Source organism: Triticum aestivum, chromosome 1B (genome assembly GCF_018294505.1).
Source record: "Triticum aestivum cultivar Chinese Spring chromosome 1B, IWGSC CS RefSeq v2.1, whole genome shotgun sequence".
NCBI lineage: Eukaryota > Viridiplantae > Streptophyta > Magnoliopsida > Poales > Poaceae > Triticum > Triticum aestivum.
In genome coordinates this window covers 547,298,115-547,315,435 of record NC_057795.1, presented here as the reverse complement: position 1 = coordinate 547,315,435, position 17,321 = coordinate 547,298,115, and the positions used below count along the sequence as shown (strand labels likewise).

At 45.6% G+C, this 17,321-nt stretch overlaps 2 protein-coding genes across 4 annotated transcripts; one reads left to right on the top strand and one right to left on the bottom strand.

The window, feature by feature from the left end:
- Positions 1 to 1,264: 1,264 nt before the first annotated feature.
- Positions 1,265 to 3,675, top strand: LOC123137387 (myb-related protein 1). 3 transcript variants are annotated; one of them, XM_044557140.1, is made up of 7 exons: positions 1,286 to 1,396; positions 1,470 to 1,677; positions 1,760 to 1,836; positions 1,916 to 1,973; positions 2,059 to 2,146; positions 2,224 to 2,293; positions 2,697 to 3,675. In XM_044557140.1, exons 2-7 carry the CDS (start codon positions 1,473 to 1,475, stop codon positions 3,420 to 3,422), a joined length of 1,224 nt encoding a protein of 407 aa, XP_044413075.1. In that variant the 5' UTR covers positions 1,286 to 1,396; positions 1,470 to 1,472; the 3' UTR covers positions 3,423 to 3,675. The 3 variants fall into 3 exon arrangements, with proteins under 3 accessions (XP_044413082.1, XP_044413075.1, XP_044413067.1); XM_044557132.1 differs by having other exon boundaries at positions 1,467 to 1,677; XM_044557147.1 differs by having other exon boundaries at positions 1,265 to 1,396; positions 1,470 to 1,836.
- A 505-nt stretch (positions 3,676 to 4,180) lies between these two features.
- On the bottom strand, positions 4,181 to 5,419 carry LOC123137418 (uncharacterized protein At5g19025). The gene has a single exon (XM_044557171.1). It carries the CDS (start codon positions 5,116 to 5,118, stop codon positions 4,402 to 4,404), a length of 717 nt encoding a protein of 238 aa, XP_044413106.1. The 5' UTR covers positions 5,119 to 5,419; the 3' UTR covers positions 4,181 to 4,401.
- Positions 5,420 to 17,321: the final 11,902 nt, after the last annotated feature.

Sequence of the window (17,321 nt, the reverse complement as noted above, 5' to 3'; positions counted from 1 at the left end):
TCCTTTTTATCCTTACCCTTTATTACTCATGTCATGATACATGAGGATAACTCATGCCTTTTCTATCAGTGTCCCAAAGAAAAAAAAATATGAAGGAATGAAGGCAAATTGATGAAATGCGGATCAATTTGACAAACTTGACTGCAGGAAGAGAACAAAACCAGATCGTTAGAGCTGCAGAACACATCTCCCGACGAACCAGACACGAATTTACTGTACTGTACCCATATTATATTTTATAAGTAATCGGGAGGGAGGGAGGAAACATAACGCCTACTTCTGCTTAGAAGTTAGAACTCACATCTAACTTTTCAGTGACTTGGTTAGAAGAATGATTGCTATAAGGCAGCTGCCTATGTTAGCAAAAAGTACTGAAATGATGAAGGTTGTGTAGCACATACAGTATCATAGCACATAAGTGCTGTTGTTTGACTAGTGATGATTAAAAGCAAAGTGGTCTGGTTCAAATGGAGCTTATCCCATGTAAAGAGCATAAGCCAGTAGGTCCATACTTTTCTGGACTACAATGAGAATATGTACCAATCTCAGGAAAGGACACTGATGGAACTTGTGCTTGTTCATATTCTATCCACTTTACAGTAGTACAAAGGACAGAATAAATTGACAGAAAAATTGTGTTTCTGCACGTAAGATGTCACTCTCCAAGAAGGCAACAAGTATCAGCAATAAAAAAAATAACTTAATTGATTCATTTAAACAAAGATACACATACTGTATTCCTCTAAGAACATTAAAATCATTGATCACATAACATGAACCAGCAACACTAAACTAAGTACTTAGTAACTAAGGTAACAGAGAAGTTGCACAAATATTTCCATCTCGGCAAAATGAGTGATTCGGAAATGTATCTTTCACGCTCCAAGCAGATAGCAGATAATATGCCAAAAAATAACATTTCAGAAAGATAAATTGCTCCAGTTGTAGGTATTTATTATGTACATATACCTTCTACTGATCTAATGAGTAAAATATGCAGCTGAAGTTTCCATACAGAAATGCAGAGAAAGCTAAAGGACTAGTTTCATTACTGAGGGGGTACAAGGTTGATGTTACTCAGCTGTCACAGGTTGCTATTAGTACTGATATTTTCATTTTGGTTATTATTACCAAGAATAACTAAGGACAGCATCTTCTGTCAGTTGGGTTAAAGATTGTTCTTCTGCTGTTTGTTCTAAGATGCTAGATTCTATGTTTCCCCATATAAGGAGCCCCTCACAGGGCATTGCTTACCAACCTGAGAAGACCAAAAGGGTATCAACAGGCTTAAGCTCACACGGAGAACAGGACTGGTATTCATCTTGTCAGTAGGGAAATACTCAATACACAGTTTCAACGTGCAACAGCAAAGAGGAAGGAAGCGACTGCAGAACAAGTAAGAAGTTGGTTTGATCTTTCTGCCCTCCACATTTCTGTTGTTCTAACAATTTCTGTCCATTCTACAGCAGAAGATGTATCACCAACATCAGGGCCCTAGTGAGCTCTTCACTACTAGGACGACCTTTCCCATGGAGAGGCATCTGTTTCTGCACGGAGGAAGTACGCAAGGAGATTCCGGGCTAGTTCTCTCAACCGATGCAAAACCAAGGCTGAAATGGACACCCGAGTTACATCAGCGATTTGTAGATGCGGTCAATCAATTGGGCGGAGCAGAAAGTTAGTATACGTCTATACGATTCTTATCTACTCATTGTACAGAAGTCCGCTGAATTCTTACACTCATATGTTTATCACGCAGAAGCTACTCCAAAAACAGTCATGAGGCTTATGGGCATTCCAGGACTCACCTTGTATCATCTGAAAAGCCACCTTCAGGTACATGATAATCATAAATTCTCATGTTAAAAATGGCACCCATAACTGCAGTCAAGTCAGAATTTCTTTGATGTTTCAGAAATACAGGCTCAGTAAGAACCTCCAAGCTCAAGTTAACGTTGGGACAAACAAGAACAGTAAGCCCAAGTTTAACTTCTATAGTTCTATCTTTACCATTATAATAAAACTGTATAATGACACACAGGCCATGAAATTTTGCAGCCATAGGATGTGCAATTGTAGCTGATGGCATGCCCGGAACAAGTGTGCCAGCGATGATCAATACAAATGTCATTCCACAGCCAGAGAAGTAAGGAAACTGGCATGCAATTCAAAATTGTATTTCATGTGAATATTGAAGTACTAATCTCTCTTACTGGGTGACAGAACTATGCAAATTGGTGAAGCCCTACAGATGCAAATCGAGGTGCAGAGACAATTAAACGAACAACTCGAGGTGAGGTACTGAAACTAGTTGTGTAATAAGCTCTTAACCGAGACAATTCATTAGATGCACACAGTAGATGGAAATCAAGATAACCTGAATCGAGCATCCAGCTACCACTCTCGTGCCGACCAAAGAAAAAACTGATAATGTATTCTAAATCCTTATTTGACCTCTTTGAACGCTGCGCTTCCTCCAGGGATGGCCCCATAAAACGAATATAATCTAGCAATTAAAGAACCAAAAGAGAGAAAAAGCAATTTGGCACCACTCACTAAATTCGGATGCTTAATACCTTCTTCTAATGTAGCAACGAACTTTTGTCAAATTCCAGCTAAGTAACACACCATGCATGCAGTGACTACAACATATCCATCAGTACAGTGGTTCTAACCTGAAATTAAATTGGCAACAGGTACAACGGCATCTGCAACTACGGATAGAAGCCCAAGGGAAGTATCTGCAGGCAGTTCTAGAGCAGGCACAAGAGAGCCTTGGAAAACAGAATTTGGGTCCTGCAAACCTGGAAGATGCAAAGATGAAAATATCAGAACTAGTCTCACAAGTATCAAACGAATGTTTCAGCAATGCAGTTACAGAGATAAAAGAAAGTTCAAGTATGCACAGACTAGAGCCAAGGCAAATCCAGTTCATGGAAAGTTCAACCAACAACTGTTTGACTGCAGCCGGAGGATTCATTAATGAGCATAGACTACACAGCCATGGAATGCTCAAAGCATATGATGATAGTTCAATATTTTGCAGAAAGCACTCTCCTGACCGTGAGTACCAGTTTTCCCTTAATAGAAGCCTAAGCGAGCGTAAGATGGGTCATTTGCACAATGTGAATGAGTACCACAAAGCAGAGTTTGGAAGTGAAAGTGACATGGAGATTCAACAGGAATATACTACACCTCAAAAGAATGGCAGAGGCAGCACCACCAGTTCAGCCTCAGGAAGCAAAGAAAGAGATGCGGACAGACTATATCTTGAAGAACCAAACTGCAAGAGACAATTGGTTGAACATTCAGGTTTTGAGCATCCAAGTTCTGGGAAGAAACTTGATCTGAACACTCAAAACACTGATGATGGTGATCACGGGTATAGGCATTTTGATTTAAATGGCTTCAGCTGGAGCTGAATTGTTAATGATATGCAATATGATTGAAGCGAAGAAATGAGCATACAAATAATTTTTCCTGGCATTTTCAACACCATTATTTGGTGATTAAACTGCGTAGGTCAAGAAAAAATACTAGTACACCAGAGTTCAACCATTGAGTATAGAAACTGAGATGTTATGGCTCAGCAGTTTAAATCTCCATTTCGAGAGGTGTAATACATATGAATAGGATATCAAGTCCGTAATAATAAAAAAGGGAATAGGGATGCAATATAGGAACAGAATGCAGAAGGCAAAGATAGCTAGAGAACCACCAACCGAGTAAGCGTCACACTTAATACAGGTAAACCATGGTGAGAAATACTCATCCATGTAATAGTATAATTTCTCGGAATTTAAGTAGTAAGAATAGCAGGGACTACCAGAACCTTACCCTCCCAAATAACATGGTTAAATCAATTTAGTAACAGAAGCTATCCCGACTTTCAGCTCAACACAGCTTAAAAGTTAAAACAAAACCGAACAGTTCATCAATTGATGCACACTTCACGAACACAACTAATATCTCAGAGAAGCGTGTGTAGAATAAAGATGGAAGTAATTCGTCCGCAGTCATCTGTGCACATCATTCAACCAGCATATAAAGTGATGTATCTGTTCGTCCACACAACATAAACGAGTTTTGAAGTAAAGTACATCGCAGCACTTATTTGTATACCATCAGCATCAGGCAAGGCAAGAGTCACTTATTGCATAATTCAATTAAAAACTGCAAATGAAAGAGCAAAGCTATGTATAATCTTGGGGTGTGATGTGCATCACAAGTGATATAAGAAGACATGCATCTATTCCTTTGTTCCTCTCCTTATTCTCAACTATACTTGCCACAAGTGCAAGAGCACTGTATTATAGAGTACTATATGTGATAACTAGAAAACTACTGTAGTTTATTATGGAGAGCAGTAAGCGCTGGTGTCATCCACTCATGCTGCTACTACTACTTCTTGATCCGGCGCACCTTCTTGGCGCCCCAGACCTCCATCCTGCCCTTGGCGCAGCCGCAGGGGGAGCGGAAGATGAGCACGGAGCGGCCGTTGGGGGGCGCCATCTTCCTGAGCTCCGCCTCGAGCTCCCGGTGCTCCTCGCCGAGCTCGACGAGGCGCGCGGCGGAGCCGGCGGCCGCGAGGAGCGTCTTGGCGTGGCCGCCGGGCGGCAGCAGCCTGCCGCTCCCGCGCACGCACTCCTCCGTCTCGAGCTGGATGTCGAACTCGACGGCCTTGCGCAGGCCGCGGCAGCGGGGCCTGCCGCACTTGCGCGCGTGGTGGCCCGCCGCCTCCCACGCGAGCAGCCCCGCCACGGCGGCGACCGCGGCGCCGGCGCCGGCGGCGAAGGCCACGTACGAGTAAGGCTCCTCCGGGTACTGCCGCACCAGGTCCGCGGCCTCGCGGGCCAGCAGCCTGGCGTAGGGCGCGGCCAGGAAGGCCAGCGCGCCGAGCACGGCCAGGAGGGCGAGCGCGTCGAGGGCGGCGGTCGGGGGCGGGTTGTCGCAGAGCGAGGTGAATAGCTTTCCCCGCGACGATGGCGATGAGGAGGAGGAGGAGGCTGCGCGGCGGGGGCGGGCACACGGCGAGGGGGAGCCGCCGGCCGCCGCGGAGGCGCGGCGGCGGTGCTCGAAGGCGCGGAGGAACTCGATGAGGCTGCGGCAGTCCGCCATGGCGGAGGCGGGGGCGAGGTCGAGGTATCGGGAATGGAATTTGGGCGGATCGGGATCTAGGCGCCGGTGTGGGCTGGCCGCGAGGGGAGCGAGCCGCCTCGCGTCGCGTGTGCGGGATCTGATCGGCCTGCGCCTGTGGTGTTTTTTTTGACCCGGTTGGTGGGCGGCTCGCGTCGCCTCGGTCGCCGTCTCGTGAGTGACGTGTGGCGTCAAGAAAAGCTAACGGAAGGAGCCTTGGCTTGCTTTCTCTTTTTCTTTTTTCCTCTGTTGCGAGGGAGGTTGCACGTCACATGCTTCACACGGCATTCTTTTCTTATCTTTTCTTTTCACCCGCTTGCTTTATGCGACCCGTTTCAGGTGCAGGCTCACCACGCTGTTGGACTCGTTCGACTGTTGAATCATCTTTACTACTAGACCAGTTCAACCGGAGAACAATGTCAAAAAGTAAGTTCAATTGGAGACCTTGCAATATTCTAAGATAACTCGACCTTCATTGTTGCATATTCTTCTTCTTTACGGTTGAACCTTTGGTGGGTTAAGGTGGTGTTTGTTTCTCTAGTCCTAGGACTTTTTCTAGTCCCGGGATTTTTTAAAAAAGACTCTCAAAGAGGTGCTTCTAAGGACTTTTAACAAAAAGTCCTAAAAAAGTCCCACCCTGTTTGGTTTGCTAGGGACTTTTTCTAGTCCCTACACCAAAAAGTCCCTCGAAACAAACACCCCCTAAGGCTGATCGTAATGGTAGTATCATAGCTAGTATCATGCATGCCAATTAGACAATTTTGATGAGGTGTCATAGCATTAAATGAAGAAAGAGAGGGTGGAGTATCATCATGATACCGCATCATAATAAATGTTATGTTACTTTGTGTCATGCATGGCAATAAATAAAGTACTACATGATACTATGCATTAGGGAGGTAGTATCATACACTAGTATCATATGCATGATACTAGTGTATGATACTCCCCATTACAACCAGCCTAAAGGGTCTTTGTGTTTACAAGACTGGACGCAAGAGTCACCCGTTGCATGACCATACAACAAAGCGCACGTCACACCAACAAATATATAGTATATCATTAAATTGTTTTTCATATTGTCAGTTTCGAGATAGACTACCTTGTAGTTTTTTTTAGGGTAACTACCTTGTAGTTAAGGCATCTCCAACATTGATCCTCAAACTGTCCGTAATTGTCTGGACAGCGTGGTTGGGATGTGTTTTGCCATCAAACGTGAATATGTATTGGTCTGCAGGATGGTCCGGACGTGCTTTTCCCGCAAACCAGAGACAAAGTTGGGGAGCGGGGTTATGGGCGTCTGGACCGTTGACATGTCCGCGTCTGGAAACCATGGCCCACCCAAAACCCTCCCCCCTTCGCCCGCATGCTTTCCAGCCCCACGCCAACTGCTCACATTGCCGCCGACCCAGAGCGGACGCGACCTCTCACTATCGGCATTGAAGTAGGGCGTCGGCCGAGAGAGCGCCGCCCACTGCACACCCGGCTGAGCATGCCTCCTCGCTGCATTCAAATGGCTAAAGATTGACTGTCGTCGCTATGGGGCCAGAGAACCCCTTCTACATTTGGCGTGGGCTCACAGCACAGAAAAAGCAACAACAACCAAGAAAGCACAAAAAGTGCTTTACCCAGGTTCGAGCCGCAGTATCCTGAAATCCTACTCCTGCTTTGGTGGATTTATGAGTGTACGAGCCATGTGTTTACATAGAGCGCAACCTTGCCGGCAAGGAGCTCGGGAGGTGCTGCTAAGCTACTGCAGATGGACAGGGTTTTCGACCCTTGTGAAGGTTGGCCTGACCCTCCTTTTATAGATGAAAGCAGTCATCACAGTTGCAAAAATGGTAATCACAGCGCAGGAGCACGACCGCCATGGACAAGGTTGTGTCGTACTGCTCGTCGCGCGCCATTCGCCATCAACGTTCGCGGAACCGCACCCTTGAGCGGGGAGAAAGAAGTCGGTTTCGTGAAGATCAATGAGGCGCCCAGCACGTCCGCAGCGGCCGCCGACAACGAAGAAAAGTAGACTATGGGAGGCCACCGCCGCTTGGATCCCACGAAGGCCACCACCACCACCGACGCGTTGCCTGCATACACGCCCAGCATCTTGCCCTCTTCGCATGCCACCATCGTCCCCCGCCCCCAAAACCAACCTTGATATGTGCTTTGCGGAAGCGGAGGACACTCGGATGAGCGGCGCAGCCGGACATATGGAAGGTACGAGGGAAGCGGAGGCTATTCTTTCACTCTCGCTGAAGCACATTCCTCCAGGGCATCCGACAGTCAGATGAGCGGGCTGCGGGACATGGGAAAGACATGTTTAGTGGAGGGTTGCAAAGGGGGCAGGGCTTCATTTTTCGGGGCTCATGGCCGTCCGGAGATAGGAACGGGCGCCGGCGGTCATTTTAGTCTAGGTTTAGAGTCCGGTCTACTTGAAACATGTCTAAATGTAATGAATTTGCTCCGGGTTTAGATGAAAAGCATCAGATTTTATGTAAAAATTATCTGAATGAATATTGTCCGGTTTGTTTAACTTTGAATCAAATTTGTTTATTCGCTAAATTTCATTCAAAATGTAACAGAACATATGCGGCTATCCCAGTTCCCGCATCGGTGCCCATGGTCCTCTTTGATCACGAACGGATCATGAGAGCAAATTTCCGGATAAGCGTTGAAGATGCACTTACAACATACGCGCTCTAGTCCATTGGGTTATTTTCCAAATCCAAGTTCCAAAACATGAGACGTGACCAATGGCTCAACGAAAGCCACTCTCCGTCCGTACTTTGTCCCACTCGTCACCACCACGTACGCACGTACCCAAAGATCATCGAAAACCGAGCCAGTAGAAGAAATGCATACTACCACCACGCAACGCCGCCGTCCACATCACACGTTAATTACAGGGTCCAATTCCAAACCCTGGCAATCTGGCACGACGCCGCCGTCGACTAGCCGTCGTTGTCCGGCCTCCTAATTTGCTCTGGAGTTTTCTGGCACGGCAACGCGTCCATTGATTGGTGATGGGTACGTGTTTCCAACCATGGAATTGGCCCGGGCCATTAACGCGCGTAAGATTACGTGCGGTGCTGGACCTCCCGAGACGGCCGGCCATCGAGACTTGATTAAGGCAGACACGGTCATGTCATGTGCTGTGGCCGTGAAGCGCGTGCGGTTCGTGGGCTAACCGTGCCGGATATCCACTGTTAGTGCTGCTGTGTTACACAGAACACAACAGACCCGGTGGATGGATAGGTCCATTTGGTGGCTGTAGGACGGTCGTCGTCACTGTTATCCCGGCAATTGGGAAACAACACCATAGGAGTATTACGTAGTCAAGGGCGAAGGCTGGTGCCGACAGCGATGGGTGGGCAACCCGTCTGTTTTTCTCGTCCCAGAGAATCGGGGGAGGTAAGCGGCACGACACCACTGAAAGTTAGGTGCCCTCTCAACTCAAGCAAAAATAAAGAGTCAATTATATCAGTGGTGCTTGAACTTGACACGAATGATTACTTTGGTGCTAGCACTTGTGTCATACATCGAACTGGTGTAAAAATTTGGCTCGATCGTGCAAATACAGTGCAAATCTCGGTTGTGTACGCCCGAGCCGCTGATCAGGGGCGCCAACATCGCATGGGTCCCGCCGTCAATGACCCGAAGGCAAACAGGAGGGCGTGTGGCCAGTTTTTTTTTTTGCGAACCCCCCCTTGAATTATTTTCCCCCGCAAAAATGCCCTGTCGACGTTGGAAGATGGCATTTCATCTTTTTTTGACTCTATGGCCAGTGGGCCCTGAGTGTACATACTGAAAATTAATAACAAGAAAAAAAGGAGGCCTTCACGTCTCGAACGTGCGACCCCTGCCCATGTCACAGTCGATCCTGGCCGCTACACCATTCAGTCTTCACAACTTCACATAAATTTTTGTATTCATCAATTTGAATATTTAAATATAAGCAACACGTGTATATTTTTCTATTAATTAAACATTTTAAATGTCCTATTTAATAAACAGTTTATATAATACTCCCTCCGTTCCTAAATATTTGTCTTTTAGAGATTTCAAATGGACTACCACATACAGATGTATATAGACATATTTTAGAGTGTATATTCATTCATTTTGATCCGTATGTAGTCATTTGTTGAAAACTCTAGAAAGACAAATATTTAGGAACGAAGGGAGTACATGTGTGTATGCTTAAATGTTTTTATCTAGTAATCATTGTTTGTATGTAATATATATATATATATATATATATATATATATATATAATTTGAACATTATTTTAATTACTTACGTTTCACAAATATTTCAAAAAAAACTAATGTGTGTAAAATGGGCTGCAGCCAATTTAAGCCCCACATGTATTATCCTGGCACTCACAGCCGGCGAATCGTGTGTAAAAAAGTTCATCCGTTTAAAGAAAGTTTATCAAATTTAAAAAAAGTTCATCAAAAATGAAAAAGTTCATCGATTTGAAGGAAAAAATCATCAATTTTAAAAAAGTTCATCTAATTTGGAAAAATGTTCATCAAATTTGATAAACAAGCTCATCAAATTCAAAAAAAATCATCGAATTTAAAAAAAGTTCATCATATTGTAAAAAATGACATCAATTTTGGAAAACGTTCATCAGATTGTAAAAAAAGTTCATCAATTTTGAAAAACAGTTCAAAATTGGAAAAAGTTCATGGATTTTTTAAAAGATCTTAGATTTTGAAAAAAAAGTTCATCATTTTGAAAAGGAGTTCAGCAAATTTCCGAAAAATTTCATTGATTTAAAGGAAAAGTTCACATTTTTACAAAAGCAATTCATCGAACTAGGAAGAAAAAAAAACAGAAAATGAAAAATGAAAAACAAAAAAAGAAAAAAGGAAAAAAACAAAAGAGTGAAAGTAGGAAAGCGAAGGAATAAAAGAAGGAAATAGTTGGTACTTACAAGAACCCACTTTGTGGCATGGTGGTAAGTCGAGCATACCTCTGTGACAGAGGTCACAAGTTCTATACGAGAAACTGGCGTTGTTTTTTGCCGGTTAAAAACACTGTATATGGGTCGAGCCCAACTAACGTAGCTGTAGGCGCCGGTTTACAGAAAACAGCTATAACGGATTCTCAAAAAAAAAACAGCTATAACCGGTGCCTACAGCGCCAAATAGGTTTCATGTGTTATCTTTGTTAGACATCCGAATGTAATTCATGCAGTGGCTATGAGCGCGTGCGCCCTAACAGCAGGTCGCGTGTTGAATTCTCAAAAAAAATCTAGGTCGCGTGTTGGAGTGTAGGAGTCTAACATTTTCCCTTTTAATTTTCACGTCAGGACTTACCTGTGATACAACAAACAAAATAAAATACCATCTACCGCGTGGACAGGGTCTTTTTTGTGAGAAATAAAAAATTTCGAGGTTTTTTTGCAAAAGACAAACAGCCCACACACTTCTACTCATTGACAAAGGGCCCCACACCACGTCGGCCAAGTCAGCGTTGATTTCATATCCAAACACAGTTGGCACTGTATTTGCACACCCGAGCCAAGTTATTGCTTCAGTTCAATGTATGCCACAAGTTTTAGCATCAAAGTGGCCATTTACGCCAAGTTCAAGTATCACCGGTGTAATTGACTCAAAAATAAAAATAAAAAATCTTACTGTACTGGGCTTGGCTATTTTTTTAAGGGTTTACCCAATTTTTATTCATCAAAATCCATAGAATGTGGGATACAAGTCGGGTTGTGGGGTTGGCCAAGCCACACATGGCGCCGCTGACCCAGATTAAGCAAGAATTTGGCTAAACTATGTGCTTCACGATTGACAGCACGACTTTCAAAAATAAAAGAACAAGAAAACGATGACTCTTGGAGCTTGATCTCGTTGATGATGGCTCCATACTCCCCTCAGGATCCCTTGTTGATATCTCCAACTGCTTGTTTCGAATCCGACGAAACGATAATGTGATGTACATTTAGATCAGTTGCCAATGCGAGCGCCTCTTGTTGGGGAACGTAGCATGCAATTTCAAAAAAATCCTACGGTCACGCAAGATCTATCTAGGAGATACATAGCAACGAGAGGGAGAGTGTATCTTCATACCCTTAAAGATCGCAAAGCGGTAGCGTTTATCAACGCGGTTGATGTAGTCGTACATCTTCACGATCCGTCCCGATCAAGTACCGAATGTACGGCACCTCCGCGTTCAGCACATGTTTAGCTTGATAACATCCTCGCCTTCATGATCCAGCAAGACGGACGAACTAGTAGATGAGTTCCAACAGCACGACGACATGGTAACGGTGTTGGTGAAGAACAATATCCGCAGGGCTTCGCCTAAGCACTACGAAAACTATGATAGAGAATAAACTAGAGGGGTCGGGGTTGTCGACACACGGCTTGATGTTTCTTGATATATCTTGGGTGCTAGCCCTGCCCCCTCTCTTTATATGTTGAGCCTTGGGGTCGAAACTTCACTACAAAAAAAGACACATCCGTGACATTTTTGGCCGAACGATTTTTTTTGTCATACTTATGACACTTCTATGACGATAATTGTGACAAAACCCGGTATCATCATAGATGTGGTGGGCTCCTACTTCTATGACAAAAAATCATGACAGAAAATGGGCTTTTCATCCTGGGCGGGCCGGAGACGCAGCTGCATGACATTCTTTGGCCCGTCCATGTCGGAAAAAACCGTGGTAGAAGCAAGGGCGAGGAAAATTTCGAAGAGTTCCCGGTTACGGTGGGTGATCGGGGGCCGAGCGATGCACGTTTTTCTCGTACATGTATGCGCGTGTGTGCGAGGCGTTAGCTCTAACTGAACCCGAGTGAGGCGTTGGGCTCTAACTGAACCCGAGGGATTGCACTGTAGGCTACGCGTTACTGAACCCGAGCAATCGATCGATGACTGTTAACTGAACCCGATTGAGCGATTCCTTCGCTACTGCTGCTAACTGAAGCCGATCGATGCTGCCTCTGGATGAACAGTGAGCGTTGCCGGGGAGGGGGGGGTGGATGAACAGTGAGGAGTGGGGGTGGATGAACTAGGCCCCGTGGCGTTGCCTTTGAATGAATAGGACCCCGATTGATCAAGCCGGTTGGGGCTGGATGAACAGGACCCCGTGGAGGGCTGGATGAACAGGACGACCCCGTGGAGGGCTGGATGAACAGTAGATGATGGAGGGATGCCCGTGGAGGGGTGGTTGAACAGTTGCCGGTGGAGTAGTGCACGGTGGAGGCTGGATGAACAGGAGCCCGTGGAGGCTGGAGGAGGTCGAAGGTGGAGATGAACAGTATCCCGTGGAGTCCCGTTTTGCGGTACGCCACACCCCTCCCGATGAACAGGACCCCCGTTTTGACCGTAGCGCTCCAACACGAGTCCATTTCATCTGTTTTGCGGTACGCCACACCCCTCTCGATCAACAGGACCCCCGTTTCGACCGTAGGAGGTCCGTCTCCTCCGTTTTGCGGTACGCCAGACCCCTCCCGATGAACAGGATCCTGTTTTGAACGTGGCCGGTCGAACACAAGGCCATTTTCTCAGTTCCGCGGTATGCCAGGCCTCGTTTCCATTGCCTGTTCTGTCCAAGCCCTCCCGATGAACACGACGACACATTCCGTTTCGACCCAGCCGGTTGGCTCCCCATGAACACGATGACGACGCTGTTTCTCCGTTCCGACCCAGCCATGTACACGAGCCCTGGTCGTATGTATGCGCGAGTAGGCGTTCGAGACCCTGCCCGTATGTACACATGTGTGGCCGTATTTTCTTTCTTGCACACTGGCCGCTGTACGTACGTGTACATGCTACGTGCGCGCCTCTACTATGACACATGGGCGCCTCTACATCCACCAGTATATATGTACGTACACGTTCGCGAGCAGAATGAAAATGCTACGTACGCTTCGACCAGGTGGGTCCCGACTGTCAGGCACTTCCTTGTGTGCGAAAATGTAGCTGGTTGGTCCATCTGTCTGTGGATGAAAGGCTGTACTGAACTCTAGCCTGGTACCCCAAGATTCGTGCAACTGATTCCAGAACTTTGAGGTAAACTGGGTTCCTCTATCTGATACAATGGTCCTCGGAACTCCATGGAAACATACGATCCTGGTCATGTATATCTTTGCCAACTTAGCACTGGTATAAGTGGTCTTCACTGGGATGAAATGAGCTACCTTCGTCAAACGATCAACTACAACCCATATCGAGTCCTGGGAAATCTCGTGATAAAATCCATGCCTAGCTTATCCCACTTCCATTCGGGTATCGGTAATGGCTGTAGCAATCCTGCTGGCTTCTGATGCTCTGCCTTCACTCTCTGACATACATCACAAACTGCTACATACTCCGCAATATCCTTCTTCATTCCGGTCCACAAAAAGTGTCTTTCAAATCCAGATACATCTTGGTATTTCCTAGGTGAATCGAATACGGTGAATCATGGGCCTCCTACAGAATCAACTTCCTGATCTCCGGGTCATTAGGCACATAAACGCGGTCCTCAAACCATAAGGTATCGTGCTCATCCTCACGAAAACTCTTAGCTTTTCCTTTGCTCATCTTCTCCTTTATCCCGGCAACCTCCTTATCGGTCTTTTGAGCTTCTCTGATCTTATCCATCAACGTAGACTGAATCTCTAAAGCTGCTACATAGCCTCTCGGAACTATCTCCAAACATAGCTCGCGAAGATCCTCGGCTAACTCCTTGGGTAACTCCCCGGTCATGAGTGTGTTGACATGGCTCTTGCGGCTCAACGCATCGGCTACTACGTTAGCCTTTCCTGGGTGATAATGCAATCTCATATCATAATCCTTAATGAGCTCCAACCATCTCCTCTGCCTGAGATTCAACTCCTTCTGTGTGAAAATGTACTTCAAACTCTTGTGATCGTGTACACCTCACAATGGTTTCCGATGAGAAAATGTCTCCATGCCTTTAACGCATGCACTACGGCTGCTAACTCCAAATCATGTGTAGCATAATTTAACTCATGGGGCTTAAGTTGTTGGGAGGCATATGATACAACTCTTCCCTCCTGCATAAAGCATTGCTCCAAGTCCTCGACGTGAAGCGTCGCAATATACTTCATAATCCTTGAATTGATCTGGCAGAATCAACACCGGTGATGTAACCAAACGTTTCTTCAACTCCTGGAAACTGACCTCACATTTCTCAATCCATTTGAATTTGGTGTCCTTCTTCAACAACTCCGTCATGGGTTTTGCAATCTTCGAGAAATCCTTAATGAACCTCCGGTAGTATCCTGCGAGTCCAAGAAAACTACGGATCTCTCCAACTGATGTGGGGGCTTCCCAATTTGTCACAGTGACAACTTTGGTGGGGTCTACTGCTATTCCTTCTCCAGATATAACATGTCCGAGGAATCCAACTTCCTTCAACCAAAACTCACACTTGCTGAATTTGGCATATAACTGATGTTCTTTGAGCTTCCCAAGTACCAAACGCAAATGCTCCTTATGCTCCTGTTCATTCTTCGAGTAGACCAAAATATCATCAATGAACACCACGACGAACTTATCCAGAAACTCCATAAACACCTTGTTCATCATGTTCATAAAATAGGCAGGTCCGTTAGTCAGACCAAATGACATAATGGTATACTCATATAGCCCGTACCTTGTGGTAAAAGTTGTCTTAGGTATATCCCGCTCTCGAATCTTCAACTGGTGGTATCCTGATCGCAGATCGATCTTGGAAAATACCTTAGCTCCTTGCAACTGGTCAAACAGATCATTGATCATCGGTAGTGGGTACTTGTTCTTGATTGTCACTTCATTCAACCCTCGATAATCAACAACCATCCTTAACGATCTGTCCTTCTTCTACACTAGAAGCACTGGTGATCCCCAAGGTGAAGGACTTGGGCGTATATAGACTTTATCTAGTAGCTCCTTAATCTGCTTCTTAATTTCCTCCAAATCCTTAGCGGGCATCCTGTACAGTCTCTTAGATATTGGCCCCGTGCCTAGCAAAAGCTCAATCAAAAACTCAATGTCTCTATCCGGTGGCATGCCTGGCAACTCTTCTGGAAATACATCGGGGAAATCCTTCACCACTGGTACCTCCTCCTGTACAACTCCTGATAAGGAATTCACTTGAGTCCTCTTCGGCACATGCCGGGATACATACTTGATCCTTCTTCCTTCTGGGGTGGTAAGCAAGATCAACTTACTAGCGCATTCTATGTTCCCTCCATACTTCGATAACCAATCCATGCCTAATATCACATCCAGTACTTGTGATTCCAATACTATTAGGTCTGAGGGAAACACGTAGTTACCAATCCTTAATGGTAACCGATCACACCATAGACTAGCCATATACTCAGCTCCTGGCGAGGTTACTAACATGGGTGGCCTAAGGGCTTGGGTTGGTAGTTTATACTTATCCACAAATCCCCTTGATATGTATGAATGCGATGCACCAGTATCAAAAAGAACGATTGCAGTAAATGACTTAACCAAAAACTTACCTATTACTGCATCTGGCTGGGCTTCAACCTCCTCCACGTTAACGTGGTTCACCTGTCTCCTGTTGAAAGGGTTAGGCTTATTCCCAGAGCTTCCATTGCCATTTCCATTCTTTGCTTCAGGACATTCAGTGGCATAATGTCCAGTCTTCTGGCACTTGAAACAGGTGATGTGGCTTAGATCCCTCTTGGCTGGTGTTGATGGGTTGGTACGGTTCTATCCGTTGCTTCCTCCATTCCCATTTCCATTCTTGGGGCCACTATGGTTGTTCGAACTCCCTCCATTGTGTTTGTGACCTCCATGGCTATGCTGAAAAGGTCCTCCCGAGTTCGGGTAAAACAAGGCTCCAGAATTGTACTTTCCTTGTCCATACTTCCTCTTGCGGCTGTCAATCTGCTGCCGCTTCCCTTCAATCATGAGAGCTCTGTCTACCAACTCTTGGTAGTTGTTGAAGGTTGCCACCATCAACTGCATGCTTAGCTCATCATTCAATCCCTCCAGAAACTTCTCCTGTTTAGCTGCATCCGTAGCAACGTCATCTGGGGCATAACATGCTAACTTACTAAATCATCCACATACTGGCCAACTGTACATCCTCCTTGGCGCAAGTTGCGAAACTCACGCTTCTTCATGGCCATAGCTCCTGTTGAAACATGAGCAGTACGGAAAGCCTGCTGAAACTGATCCCATGTGACAGTGTCGATGGGGTAAGTGGCTGTGAAATTCTCCCACCATGATGCTGCGGGTCCATCAAGCTGATGTGCAGCAAAGTGCACTCTCTCCGCATCTGTGCATCATGCAGTGGTTAACTCCCTTCCAATCTTGCGGAGCCAATCATCTGCAATTATCGGCTCGGTGCTAATGGAGAACACCGGTGGATTAAGCCTCAAGAAATGGGCGAAGTGATCAATAGGTGGTGGTGGTGGTGGGTTGTTGTTGTTGTTGTTGTTGTTGTTGTTGTTGTTGTTGTTGTTGTTGTTGTTGTTGTTGTTGTTGTTGTTGTTCCCCTGATTCTGATTCTGTACTAGTATCTACATCAATGCATTCTGCTGCTAGATCAATTGAGTGAGCTCCGGTGGGAAAGCAAATCCATTGTCACGTCTCGGAGGCATCTGAGAGTTTAGAAAATATGAGAAAATAGAATAGAATGAGGTCTACAGAGAAAACACTACCCATATGCACATGAGACACACACAAACATATCACTTCAATCAATTCAAATAAGGGAAAACAATGGTCTATCTATCGTTACAAAAGTGCTCAGACTATACTATATACATGGGGGAATACTACTACTGTTATGGTGGTCATCTAGAAAAATTGATCGGTCGAAGAATCCATGATATCTGCTCTAGCTTCATCAACAAAGTCATCATCGCTATCGTCGGGGTCCGAGTCGGTGTCGTCGATGATGATGTAGTTCTCTGGGCAAGTGGAATCGTCGTCATCTCCTCTTGGCGCGGGGTATCCCATGAATATTTTTAACTTCTTCTTTAGGTCATCATTCTTCTCCATGAGTGTATTCATTTCCTCCTCATATCCATCGCGTGTAGACTTGAGTTCTTCTTCCAGCTCTGTGATCCTGGTCATTGCCTTCTTCAGATCTATCATGCCTGCGCACATTTGGTTCTCCTGGAGTCGAATGTGCTGGTTTAACTCCTGGATGAAAGCTGCAATGGATCTATCCTTCCTGGTGCTGATCA

Coding starts and splice junctions, on each gene's coding strand:
- LOC123137387 (XM_044557140.1), top strand. CDS start 1,473: ATGTATCACCAACATCAGGGCCCTAGTGAGCTCTTCACTACTAGGACG. Junction 1,678..1,759: donor TCAATTGGGCGGAGCAGAAA/GTTAGTATACGT, acceptor TTTATCACGCAG/AAGCTACTCCAAAAACAGTC. Junction 1,837..1,915: donor ATCTGAAAAGCCACCTTCAG/GTACATGATAAT, acceptor TTGATGTTTCAG/AAATACAGGCTCAGTAAGAA.
- LOC123137418 (XM_044557171.1), bottom strand. CDS start 5,118: ATGGCGGACTGCCGCAGCCTCATCGAGTTCCTCCGCGCCTTCGAGCAC.